Source organism: Gymnoscopelus braueri (assembly GCF_963280865.1).
Source record: "Gymnoscopelus braueri genome assembly, chromosome: 23".
Classification (NCBI taxonomy): domain Eukaryota; kingdom Metazoa; phylum Chordata; class Actinopteri; order Myctophiformes; family Myctophidae; genus Gymnoscopelus; species Gymnoscopelus braueri.
In genome coordinates, this window is record NC_137625.1 from 28496818 (window position 1) to 28510125 (window position 13308).

The 13308-nt window shown below is 42.5% G+C and overlaps 1 protein-coding gene across 1 annotated transcript in view; it reads right to left on the bottom strand.

Moving 5' to 3' along the window:
- The window catches only part of kcnd2 (potassium voltage-gated channel, Shal-related subfamily, member 2), a gene marked incomplete at both ends in the record, with an annotated part of 196977 nt that overhangs the window by 1526 nt on the left and 182143 nt on the right, over nucleotides 1-13308 (bottom strand). The window contains 4 exons of the mRNA XM_080421172.1: nucleotides 3591-3868; nucleotides 4857-4952; nucleotides 7167-7271; nucleotides 10836-10998. Coding sequence (XP_080277298.1) covers nucleotides 3591-3868; nucleotides 4857-4952; nucleotides 7167-7271; nucleotides 10836-10998 — 642 coding nt within the window. The remainder of the gene's footprint in view (nucleotides 1-3590; nucleotides 3869-4856; nucleotides 4953-7166; nucleotides 7272-10835; nucleotides 10999-13308) is intronic.

Below are 13308 nucleotides of genomic sequence, written 5' to 3' on the forward strand. Positions count from 1 at the left end.
TGTATCCAGCAGTGGTGGAAAAAGTACTCTTACTCTTACTTAAGTAAAAGTATCAAGTACTGCAATGTAGAAGTACTCGGAAGTAAAAGTCCGGAATTCAAAATTTACTTGAGTAAAAGTACATAAGTGTTGGTATCAAAATGTACTTAAAGTAACAAATGTAAAAGTACTAAAATCTAAATATATATATATATAGTATAAACCGATCTACAAGCTCACAACGTGTCGCATTGCGGTGCGTTTGGAGCTTGTAGATCTGCTATCTGATCTGCTTCAAACAACCTATGTATAAAATAGGGCTAAAGTGGTTAATATATGTTTTATAATGTAAGAATTTATATCTGCAAAGTAAGTCAAGTTTTCAAATAATTGTAGTGGAGTAAAAGTACAATATTTTCCTCTGGGATATAGTGGAGTAGAAGTATAAAAGTACCGAAAATTGGAAAGACTCCAGTAAAGTAAAACAAAAAATACCTCAAAACTGTACTTAAGTACAGTACTTGAGTAAATGTACTTAGTTACTTTACACCACCACTGGTATATCCAGTATTAAACACAGTGGAGTGGATTTAGCAGTTGTCCATGTTTGGGCTGTGGGGTTCCCAGACCATTCGGACCACCCACGCCCCCCCCCCCCCGGCACAGCTGGACATAGCCTGGATTCCTCGAGCCTGACTCAACGTGGGAATAGAGTGTCACACATGGACCCCTGGTGGACCCCTGACTCATTTTACTCGTTAGGCAATTTTGTTATTGACTCAAGAGATGATAGCAAACTCACGCTTTGTCTGTGTTTAACACATTTGTAAAGGTCGCCACATATCTGTTCCAGACTTATGTGAATTACAGATTTCACACTTTATACATGCTTACATTCTAGACTAGTCCACTGCCCTTGTATTACTTGCCTTTATTTTATTAACCATTTAAGCCCTGCATACTTTGTTTGTACATCTAATAGCGGTTGAAAGTGGTTAAAAAAAGAACATCAGTACAGTGAAGGGGTTGATTAGGGACCAATTGTCAATACCATACCAGCTAAGGCTGAATTACAGGGACCCCTGAGGAGACAGGTGGTCCCTGTCAGTAAAATGTTTTGTCACAAGTAAAAGTCCTGCATTCAAAATTACTTACTTAACCCATATAGACCGGGAAAGCATCTGACTGTGTCATTTTTAGATTTCTTTGGCCATTCAAAAATAGCAGATCTACAAGTTCATAGCGCTATGTCGCCCTATGAACTTGTAGATCAGCTATTTGCGAAAATGTGTGCAAATCTTTGAATATATGTTTTTAAAGCGAACATTTTTAACTCAAATCTTTGCTTCTTTGCTTTTACATAATAATTTTGGGTGGTCCTTGACCATGAACAAGTTTGAGAACCACTGATATTATAGCAACATACGTTTTTTCAAAAAACTGTTGGGATTTAGAAGACATTTGTAGAATCCCCAGAAGCAAAGATTTGAGTTAAAAATTTAAAAAAACATATATTCAAAGATTTGCAAAAATAACAACAATAGCAGATCTACAATCTCATAGCGCGGCACTCTGTGCCGCGCTATGAGCTTGTATATCTACTATTTTTGAATAGCCAAAGAAATCTAAAATGACACAGATGCGTTCCCGGCTTGAATGGGTTAAGTAAGTGATTTATAACGTTTATTAATAAATCTGCAAAGAAAATTAGTAACTGAAGTTGTCAAATAAATGTAGTGGAGTAAAAAGTACAATATTTACCTCTCAAATGTAGTGGAGTAGAAGTAAAAAGTAGCAAGAAATGGAAATACTCAAGTAAAAAAAACAAGTACCTCTAAATTGTATTACAGTACTTCAGTAAATGCATTTAGTAAAACCTGAGTTATACATGGTTGCGTGCAGGTGTCGTGCACCCCAAAAATATTATATACAATTGTGAGTCTATTTTCGCTTTTCAGTGTGCAACACCCACACACAATTAAAGGGATAGTTCACCCCCCAAATTACTATTAATTTTTCTATGGATTAGTCACCCACATGGAGACTTGAATTCATGGATATTCTTTTGTTTTTGTCGCATTCCTAAGCCAATAATTTGATGACCGGCAGCGGTTCCGGTAGGAGACACAAAGAGACTCCTTTGTATCTCCTACCGGAACCGCTGCCTACCGGTCCGATGGTCATCAAATTATTGGCTTAGGAATGTGACAAAAACAAAAAAATATCCATGAATTCAAGTCTCCATGGGGTGACTAATACATTTTTTTTGGGGTGAATTATCCCTTTAAGTATAAATACAGCGTTTACATTCCACCATTATCCACGCAAACCATATCATTGACTGACTAAACAAATAATCATTTTACGGCAGTGGTTCTCAAAGTATGGTCCAGGGACCCTCTCAGGGTTCCTTGAGGGGACCCAAGTGGAGCCTTACAAGTCTATAACTCTGAGAGTGTACAATTGGCGGTGGTGGAAAAAGTACTGAAATGTTTTACTTAAGTAAAAGTATCAATACTGCAATGTAGAAGTACTCTGTTACAAGTGAAAGTCCGGAATTAAAATTTTACTTGAGTAACAGTACAAAAGTATTGGCATCAAAATGTACTTAAAGTACCAAAAGTTAATTTAGTAAAATGTTTGAAAATAGCAGATCTACAAGCTCACAACGCGTTGCGATGCGACTGATCGTATGTATAAAATAGGTGTAAAATGGTTAATGTATATTTTATAACGTAATAATTTATATCTGCAAAGTAACTAGTAACTAAAGTTTTCAAATAATTGTAGTGGAGTAAAAGTACAATATTTGCGTCTGAGATGTAGTGGAGTAGAAGTAGCTAGGCCTATAGACAATTGGAAATACTCCAGTAAAGCAAAATTACCTCAACATTGTACTTGAGTAAATGTACTTAGTTACTTTAAGTTACTTTACCCCACTGCAAATTGGTGTAAATGAGTTTACAAACATGGGTCCATTTTGGTATACTCTCAGAGTTATGGGGGTCCTGGAATTTAAAAACCTTTTGAGAACCACTGGTTTTTAAGGAGCTCTTCAAAGGTGTTCACACCAGTGTTTTTGACACACATTTTGATTTAGTTTTAGTCATAGTCTTTGGAATAAAATTCCATTTAGTTGTAGTCATATTTTAGTCACCTGAAATGTTTTATGTTAGTCTAGTTTTAGTAAATATCATAAATATCATAAGATTATAGGCGACTAAATCTACAGTTGATTTATTCGACTATTATGTATTTTTGGCGGTGCCTTGGATTTTCACTTAGCTGCATGCCGAAAATAGCCGATCTACAAGCTCACAACACGTCGCGCTGCGACGCGTTGTGAACTTGTAGATCAGCTATTTTCGGTCTGTGACACCCGCGCGCACCCATGATGACTTGTCTTTTAGTTCTACTGGATCTCTCCTCCACTAGTCCCTCCCAAACATTTTAGTCTAGTTTTTATCTGTTGACGAAATTGTCAGCATATTTAGTCATAGTTTTAGTCATCATAGCTTAGTTTTCGTTTAGTTTTCGTCAGTGAAAAAAAGGTAGTCGACAGACATTTTTCGTCATAGTTTTAGTCGACGAAATCAACACTGTTTCAGCACCTGTTGGCTGCGGGTCTCTCTCGGATCTGGATGGTGCTGAGCTCCTGCACGCTCCCCCGCCGGCCCCCCACCGCCATCATGTTGGAGTTGGCGGGCGCGTTGAAGCTCTTCCTCTTCCGGCGCGAGCAGCACGTCAGGCCGTGGCTGGACGAGGAGGTCGAGGAGACGCTGGAGGAGCGGGACGGATGCTGGTGCTGGTGCTGCTGCTCCTGCTGCTTCACCATGCTCACCTCCATGCAGCTGTTCTCGAACGTCTTCTCGTCCACGAACTCGTGGTTCTGGGGGAGGGAGGGGATGGAGGAGGATGGAGAGAGTCAGGGCATTGTATGACATAAATGGTGGTAAATGCAACAACAAAATGTTTAGCCGTTGCATGTTTTTGCAAACCACTGATATGTGTAGGTCAAATCTCAACGTTTCTAGGACAGTAGGCAAGTAATGATTTATCGTAAATCGATTAAAATCGATTCAAACTGGTGACAATTTTAATCGATTTAATGTAAAATGTATTGTGATGCAAACACCAGAGGGCACGTAAAGAGAAGAAAATATAGGATCTTTGTAAGAGAATTGATTAAAAAAAAATATATAGTTTTCAGTCCTTTGCTACTGTTTTGAAAAGAGGATAAGAGAAAACACAGTATTGAAAGAAAAAAAAGAGAGAGAAGAAAATACTGCATTTTGTGTAAGAAATTAGATTTTTCTGTCATTTGTCTGGAAAATTATTTTGTGTTTAAAAAATCGTGAACAATCGTATTGTGAACCTAGTATCGTGATTCGAATCGTATCGTGAGTTGCGTGGATCGTTACATGTCTAGTAGGCAGGAGTACAGACTCAATAGGCTGGGAATGAGTTATAATCTATTATAACTAGCAGATCTAAATAGATGATCCGCTGAGGTGACCCCTGATGTGATATTAGCCGAGAGGAAAAGAAGAAAGAAGAAGTCTAGCCTATTTGATCTACAAATCAACGATTGGGTCAGAATCTGGATTCATGCAAATCACAGACATTCAACGTGTCTGTGATTTGCAGAAACATACAATGCCAACGTTTTTTCAATGGCGCCCAGGTTGTTATTTACTGGTGACTGTACTGGGTATTTACCGATAATCATGTTTCAGTGTTTGTGTGTGTGTGTGTGTGTGTGTGTGTGTGTGTGTGTGTGTGTGTGTGTGTGTGTGTGTGTGTGTGTGTGTGTGTGTGTGTGTGTGTGTGTGTGTGTGTGTGTGTGTGTGTGTGTGTGTGTGTGTGTGTGTTCTTACTGTGGTCTTCTCCAGGCAGTGTAGCAGGTGGTGATGGTGCACCTCGAAGGTGGGGTTGGTCTTACAAACCAGCGCCTTGCCCGCTTCCTTGGAGGCCTTCGGAGCACAAAAAAAACAACAACAACATGGTCGCCCAGTTAATATCTCAAAGATTCTACAATGGTACATCCCTCAACAACCGGCGGCACACAAAGAAGGCTTCGCGTCCGAAAGCTGGAGCTGCGGACAGTGTGCTACGGTGTTCTCACGACACGGCGGCAACCCTTCCTGTTTGTTACCAGAACGTGGTGAGAACGTGTGGCGTGTGAATGCATTCAATGTCCCGTACCACCCTCCCCTCCCTTTTGAAGGTGTAGTCATGACGATTGATGGCTCAGCGGGTCAAACAGCACTCATAGACGATATCTAGCAGTTTGTGGATCCGGCGTTTGGATCCAAGTGTTCATGCGTGCATGGTTAGGCCACTTTGTACTCGAGCCTGGTTTGATCCAGCAGAGCCACGGGGTGTCAGGGCTGAGGGGGACAGAATCACTGTGACGCACGGGAAGTGGAACTTGGAAACGTGATCATCTGCATAGAAGTGCATAATTGTCAAGCCTCCACTTTGTGGCCACTTTTCAACTACGAAGCGTAACCCAGAACTGGTGTTGATTTTGAATCAAATTCTATTTAGTTTGAGTCATATTTTAGTCACCTGAAATGTTTTACTGTTAGTCTAGTTTTAGTTGATTAAATACCATTATAGATTATTTAGTCGACTAAAATGTATGTTGGCGGTGCCTTGATGGCGTCGTAATGGCTGATTTTACAAATGGTTGCATGCTGAAAATAGCCGATCTACAAGCTCACAACGCGTCGCGCTGCGACGCGTTGTGAGCTTGTAGATCTGCTATTTCCAGAGCGCAACACCTGAGTGCAACCGAACATAAAATGACTTGTCTTTTAGTTCTACTGGATCTCTTCTCCACTAGTCCCTCACTAACATTTTGGTCTAGTTTTTATTTGTTGACGAAATTGTCAATATATTTAGTCTTAGTTCTACTCATCATAACTTAGAAAAAAGGTAGTCGACGAACATTTTTCGTAGACGGAATCAACACTGGAAGAAACCCAGAACCTGTGAAATAAGTTTCACGAAACTTAAAAAGAGAGCCATTTAGACTCTTTGCCACCTTGCCACACTGACTCTGTGCCCCCGTGGCGTGCGGTGGTGCCCGCTGATTGGCATGCAGCTCAGCCCGCTATACATTCCTGCACGCGTTTATGGAATTCCATGATCCGTTCCAATGATGTCATGAGCAGTGCAGGCGGGGTCGGTCGCTAGAGCTGTCACGATTACACATTAACCGTCACTTAAAAAAATTGCGATTAACGATTTGATTGCCATTGAACATTGGAACATTATGTACATTTTCATTTCTGTTTGCCCTTTAGGCTTCGTATTCAAAAATTGCACAGGGCAGCATGACAAAACTTAACTTAACTTAATCATTTTATACATTTAATCATTTTATACATGTAAAAATAGCAGAAATAGGAGAAATAGCTGATCTACAAGCTTACAACGCATCACAAAGTGACAAAGTGACGGGTTGTAAGCTTGTAGATCTGCTATTTCTGTTTTTTCAAAATAGAAACGATTATGACGATTATGCAAAGATAATTGCGATTATCTCAAATAATTGTGATTAGACGACTATGTAGTAATTGTGACAGGCCTATTGGTATAGCATCACGGCCGTGCTGACATGGCGTCCAAAATGCATAGAATGAGTGTGGCAACAAAACACATGACGAGGTGGCACCACTGGAGGGAGGAAAACCATAGATAAAGGTAGACGCCTCCTCTGGCTCTGAGCGGGCGCCATTTTTGAGAAAGCAAGCTTCCTGACTACTGGCCAATCACGGCGCGTCTTTTCCGGGACTTGTCAGAATCTAAAGGGTTAAGGGCTGGGTTACGAAAAGACCCACCCCCACCTGCCTCTGATTGGCCTACCGAACGCCCCCTTCTGTGACACACGCGGAAGCTTGCCTCCTCTAAAATGGCGCCCGAGATACAGACGCCTCAGAGCCGGAGGAGGCGTCCACCTTTATATGTCTATGGGGAACGAGGCTAGAGAGAGAGAGAGAATAGAGATAGGGGTGGGGCATCAGATACCCAGCATGCACTAGCCTTGGCATGTCACGTCATGTCACGGGTCAAAAAGAGAAAGACTAAACAAAAACAAAAAAGGAAAATGTATGACAAAAACAAAGTACAAAATAAGACACCGGCACCGGCCGAGAGCGGTTTGCATTTCCACGGTTTACCTCCTCCTCGTCAACGTCAACCAGGAGCCTGTTGCTTGTTTTGTACTGCATATAAGCGCTAGCCCCTCCTCTCTTCGCCACGCAAATTCTAGCAAGCCTGGTTTTCTGTTTGCGAACAAACACAAATGTTCATTTAAGCCCGTCCACTTACCCTGTGTGAGTGTGTGAGTGTATGCGTGTGTGCGTGCGTGCGTGCGTGCGTGCGTGCGTGCGTGCGTGCGTGCGTGCGTGCGTGCGTGCATGCGTGGTGGTGTGTGTGTGTGTGTGTGTGTGTGTGTGCGTGTGCTGTGGTGGAAAAAGTACTCAAAGGTTTTACTTAAGTAGCAATACTGCAATGTAGAAACACTCTGTTACAAGTAAAAGTCTGGGGTTCAAAATGTACTTGGGTAAAAGTACAAAAGTATTGGTAACAAAATGTACTTAAAGTGCCAAAAGTAAAAATACTGAAATGTTTGAAAATAGCAGATCTACAAGCTCACAACGCGTTGCGATGCGACGCGTTGTGAGCTTCTAGATCTGCTATTTTCAAATAGCCTAGGTATAAAATAGGGCTGCGAATTCTAGCAAGCCTGGTTTTCTGTTTGCGAACAAACACAAATGTTCATTTAGCCCATCCATTTACCCTGTGTGTCTGTGTGTGTGTGTGTGTGTGTGTGTGTGTGTGTGTGTGTGTGTGTGTGTGTGTGTGTGTGTGTGTGTGTGTGTGTGTGTGTGTGTGTGTGTGTGTGTGTGTGTGTGTACACCTCTGGGTAGCTCTATGTATATTGTGCGAATGCTACCGTGGCGGATTGGATTGTGCTTTGTGGAAACAGTGGAGAGCTCTGCACGCCAGTCGGCTTTAGAAGAGTAAATAAAGCGCACCTTTGGGGGATGGAGGCGCTGAACAGCGCAGCAAATATCAGCTCTCTCTTGTCTGGCACTGAATGATGCTTATTGCTTAGCAAAGCCTCTGCTCGAAAGAGTTATACGGGCATGGATAGAATGTGGATAGACTTTACACACACACACACACACACACACACAGAGAGACACACCCTGGCACTGCTGAACTTCTGAGGACTTCCGACTGGTGTTGATTTTGACAGCAAATTTTGATTCAGTTTAAGCCATAGTCTTTTGAATCAAATTCCATTTAGTTTTAGTCATATTTTAGTCACCTGAAATGTTTTACTGTTTTAGTCGACTAAATATAAGATCATAGTCGACTAAAATGTATTTTGGCGGTGCCTTGATGGCTGATTTTACACTTGGTTGCATGCTGAAGTCTAGTTTTAGTTGATTAAATACCACTATAGATTATTTAGTCGTAATGGCTGATTTTACACTTGGTTGCATGCTGAAAATTTTCAGAGCGCAACACCTGAGCGCAACCAAACATAAAATGACAGTCTTTTAGTTCTACTGGATCTCTTCTCCACTCGTCCCTCACTAATATTCTAGTTTAGTTTTTATTTGTTGACGAAATTGTCAATATACTGTATTTTGTCTTAGTTTTAGTCATCGTAGCTTAGTTTTTATTTAATTTGTCAGTGAAAAAAGGTAGTCGACTGACATTTTTCGTCATAGTTGTAGTCGACGAAATCAACACTGCCTGGCACTGCTGTACTTGTTGTGAGGACTTCCGACTGATTTCTATTGACTAAATACTAAACCTAATCTTCACCTTCAGCACTACATGCCCAACTTTAACCTTCACCTTCACCGCAAGCTAACGCTAATTTGAACCCTAAGCCTAAACCTAACTCTAACCTAAACTCTAAAAACAGCCTATTGTAAAATGAGGAAATGTTCTTAATTTCCGTAATTCCTCTCGTCTTTCTATGCTTGAGAGGACATTTGGTTCTCTGTTCTCACAATGATAGCAGTATGCACACGCGCACTCACGACACACACACACACACACACACACACACACACACACACACACACACACACACACACACACACACACACACACACACACACACACACACACACACACACACACACACACACACACACACACACACACACACACACACACGGTAGTCAGTGGTGGAAAGTAACTAAATACATTTACTGTACTGTACTTAAGTAACATTTTGAGGTATTTGTACTAGAGTATTTACAATTTCCAATACTTTTACTTCTACTCCACTGCATCTTGGATCCAAATATTGTACTTTTTCTCCACTACATTTATTTGAACTATACTAGTTACTTTGTAGATTTTGATTATTATTACAACACATACATTAACCACTTACAGCCCTATATACACTTCGGCCATTTGAAAATAGCCGATCTACAAGCTCACAATACGTCGCAATGCGTCACATTGTGAGCTTGTAGATCTGCTATTTTCTAAAGATTTTTATACATTTGAACATTTTTAATGGGACATTCTGCATAATGAGTACTTTCTACTTTTGGTACATTTTGATGCCAATACTTTTCTACTTTTACTCAAGTACATTTTGAATTCCGGACTTTTACTTGTAACAAAGTATTTCTTTACTGCAGTATTGATACTTTTACTTAAGTAAAACTATTTGAGTACTTTTTCCACCACTGACGGTAGCGCTCCCTGTCCAGCATGCATGTTTCCATATGTCTCCCTCAGGGCAAAGCAAAGCTCTGCAGCTCAACTAGAAAAACAGTTTGTTGATCTTGGAGGGGACGTGATGCCCTGAAAGTGCTTGATGATAAAGTCCTCTCTCTCTCTCTGCCTCTTTCTGTCTTTCCATGGGTCTCTCTCTCTGACTCGTCCCGTGTGTATTCCGCTGCGACCGACATTTCTAAAATAAGAGCAAGGGGCTCTGCGTCACGAGTCGTACTGCGACGAGACATGAAGTGCTGTGGATGTGTGCTGCTCTCTTTTCCTTTTTCCAAGGTGTTTTGGGGCTGCCACAAACCAGTGGTGGAAAAAAGTACTAAATGTTTTTACTTAAGTAAAAGTATCAATACTGCAATGTAGATACTCTGTTACAAATATAATTGTAGGGGAGTAAAAGTAAAATATTTGCCTCTGAGATGTAGTGGAGTAGAACTAAAAGTACTGAAAATTAGAAATACTCCATTAAAGTAAAAATACCTCAAAATTGTACTTAAGTACACTTGAGTATATGCACTTAGTTACTTTACACCACTGCCACAAACCACTCCATGCTCAAAGCAAACAGCTTAGTGAGTGAGTGAGTGAGTGAGTGAGTGAGTGAGTGAGTGAGTGAGTGAGTGAGTGAGTGAGTGAGTGAGTGAGTGAGTGAGTGAGTGTGTGTGTGTGTGTGTGTGTGTGTGTGTGTGTGTGTGTGTGTGTGTGTGTGTGTGTGTGTGTGTGTGTGTGTGTGTGTGTGTGTGTGTGTGTGTGTGTGTGTGTGCGTGCGTGTGTGTGTGTGTCTGTGTGTAGGGGGGGGGGGTGGGGGGAGGGGGGGCGGTTGCAGGTCACCTTTTGTGCGCGTTATTTCCCCGTGATGGGGAGAGAACATTGACTGTGTGTGTGTGTGTGTGTGTGTGTGTGTGTGTGTGTGTGTGTGTGTGTGTGTGTGTGTGTGTGTGTGTGTGTGTGTGTGTGTGTGTGTGTGTGTGTGTGTGTGTGTGTGTGTGTGTGTGTGTGTGTGTGTGTGCGTGCGTGTGTGTGTGTGTCTGTGTGTAGGGGGGGGGGTGGGGGGAGGGGGGGCGGTTGCAGGTCACCTTTTGTGCGCGTCTCTTGTCGGCACGCTGGCTCTGGTGGTAGATGCGGCTGAAGTTGGAGACGATGACAGGCACCGGAAGAGCGATGACCAGAACACCGCTCAGCGAGCAGATAGAACCAAAGATCTTCCCCAGGATGGTCTTCGGTACCATGTCTCCATATCTGTGTTGTAAAGAGAAGAGAAGAGGAGAGGAGAGGAGAGGAGAGGAGAGGAGAGGAGAGGAGAGGAGAGGAGAGTCAGTGCATTTGCATTCTGCTATCCAGTGCACTAGATCATTGGTTCTCAAAGTGGGGTTCGGGGACCCCCAGGGGTCCTTAGGGGGGTTCCAGGGGTTCCCCAGCAAAATGTGATATTTGTGAATATAGCGTCACAATAATTTTAACCACTTTAACCTTTTATACTTTGGCTATTCAAAAATAGCCGATCTACAAGCACAGAGTGCCGCGCTATGAGCTTGTAGATCTGGTATTTTTGAAAAATCTTGAAAATGTGTGCATGTCTTTGAATATATATATATTTTTAAAGCAAACATTTTTTACTCAAATCTTCGCTCCTGGGGGTCCCTGGAACAAAATATTTTCAGATGGGAGTCCGCGGCCAAATACATATCATTTTGGGGGTCCTTGACATGAACAAGTTTGAGAACCACCACACTAGATTAGATAAACACACGTGCAGTTCCATAACTGACCACTTGAAGGAGCCAGCGAGCCACAAGAGGGTAGACACCGTGCAATATTGATGGCAAAGCTATTGAGTGTTATGATTATGACTTCTTTATGACTTCTTTTATGCTCACTTTAAAGTGCACGAACAATTCATCACAGTGTGCTGTAAATACATGTTTGGGTAGTTTTCTGCTTCTGGAGAGGGACGGCGGTTCATTAAAAAGAAAAAGTCCCAAGAAGACGGCGAGAGAAAAAACAACCCTGAGACTTTTAACGGTCTCTCTTGTGAATACCGCCGTGCCGTGCCCTACTTTCCTATGTTTCATCTTCCGCCATGTCCTGCTCCAACCTCTTTAGAAAACATTCATTCATTATTGGACACCCCCATGTTTCTGTGATCACAGAGCATGAACACAGATCACAGCGGGGGAGGATTCAGGGGGAGGGCTCCGTGTCGGAGTCACTGTGTTTTTCTTGCTGCATTTTTTTACATATGGATCAGCCAGGCAATGCAAATGTTGTCATTTTTAGATCAACTTTTAGCCTTTCATCTGGTCCTCACCCTGGTAAGTTACAAGCGTATAATATGATTTAGTTTCCAGTATAGCAGTGATAAAGGATGGGGCATGGGAGCTCACAGGCAATAATCAGGTGATTGTGGAAGATCATATACCATAAGTGGAAAGAGTCTGTATAAATGGTAAATGGTGCATTTATATAGCGCTTTTATCCAAAGCGCTTTACATAGATTGTGCATTACATTCACCCATTCACACACACACACATTCATACACCGATGGCGAAGGAAACCATGCAAGGCACCAACCTGCTCATCTGGAGCAATTAGGGGTTCAGTGTCTTGCTCAAGGACACTTCGACACTAACTCCGGGGGAGCCCGGGATCGAACTGGGAACCTCGCGGTTGCCATCCGGCCACTCTACCGGTCACTCTACCCCATAACCACTGCCACAACGTATAAAAATATGGGTGAGAACTACAAGTAAGACGCGCGAACGCGGGAAGCGAACGCAGCTCGAAAATATTGTGTATTTACAGACTTGTAATCCGTGTTATTTCCCCGTGATGGGGAGAGAACATTGACTGTGTGTGTGTGTGTGTGTGTGTGTGTGTGTGTGTGTGTGTGTGTGTGTGTGTGTGTGTGTGTGTGTGTGTGTGTGTGTGTGTGTGTGTGTGTGTGTGTGTGTGTGTGTGTGTGTGTGTGTGTGTGTTGCAGGCAGATCAGAGCATTGTCTAAATTCCTGCACTCTGGCGCACTCGGGTGGCTGCTTACAGGCAGTGCACGCATGTGAGTCACATGGGTGCATGCAGCCAATGAGAGCGTTGAACACACTAAGAGACACACACAAGCCGAGCACGGTTTCATAGTAAGCGCCACTTGCGCGGAGCGGCGCGCCTCCTTCCGCTGCGTTCGCAATGATGAATTAGACACGGTTACCGCGAGCATAGCTGTAACAGACCTGCAAATCTGCACCCACTGGTTGCTAGGGTTGATTGAACTGCCCTCTCTTGCCTGTTTCTGAAAATATTTGAGAAAATGGGGCCGGAAGCCAAGGTGGAAGTTGTTGTGTCTTTGTGCAAGGTTAGAAAGCATAACGTTACTGATTAGCCCATCAGTCAGAGGCTCAAAGTCGGGAGTACATTAGCCTCTGGTACCGCTGCACAGCATTTCCGCACTTCCGCACAACGTGAACTAAAAGAGCCTGATTCATACTTCAACGGTGTTGCGCGTCGAAAATAGCCGCCCCTACAAGCTCCCGATGTGTCACGGATGCAACACATTG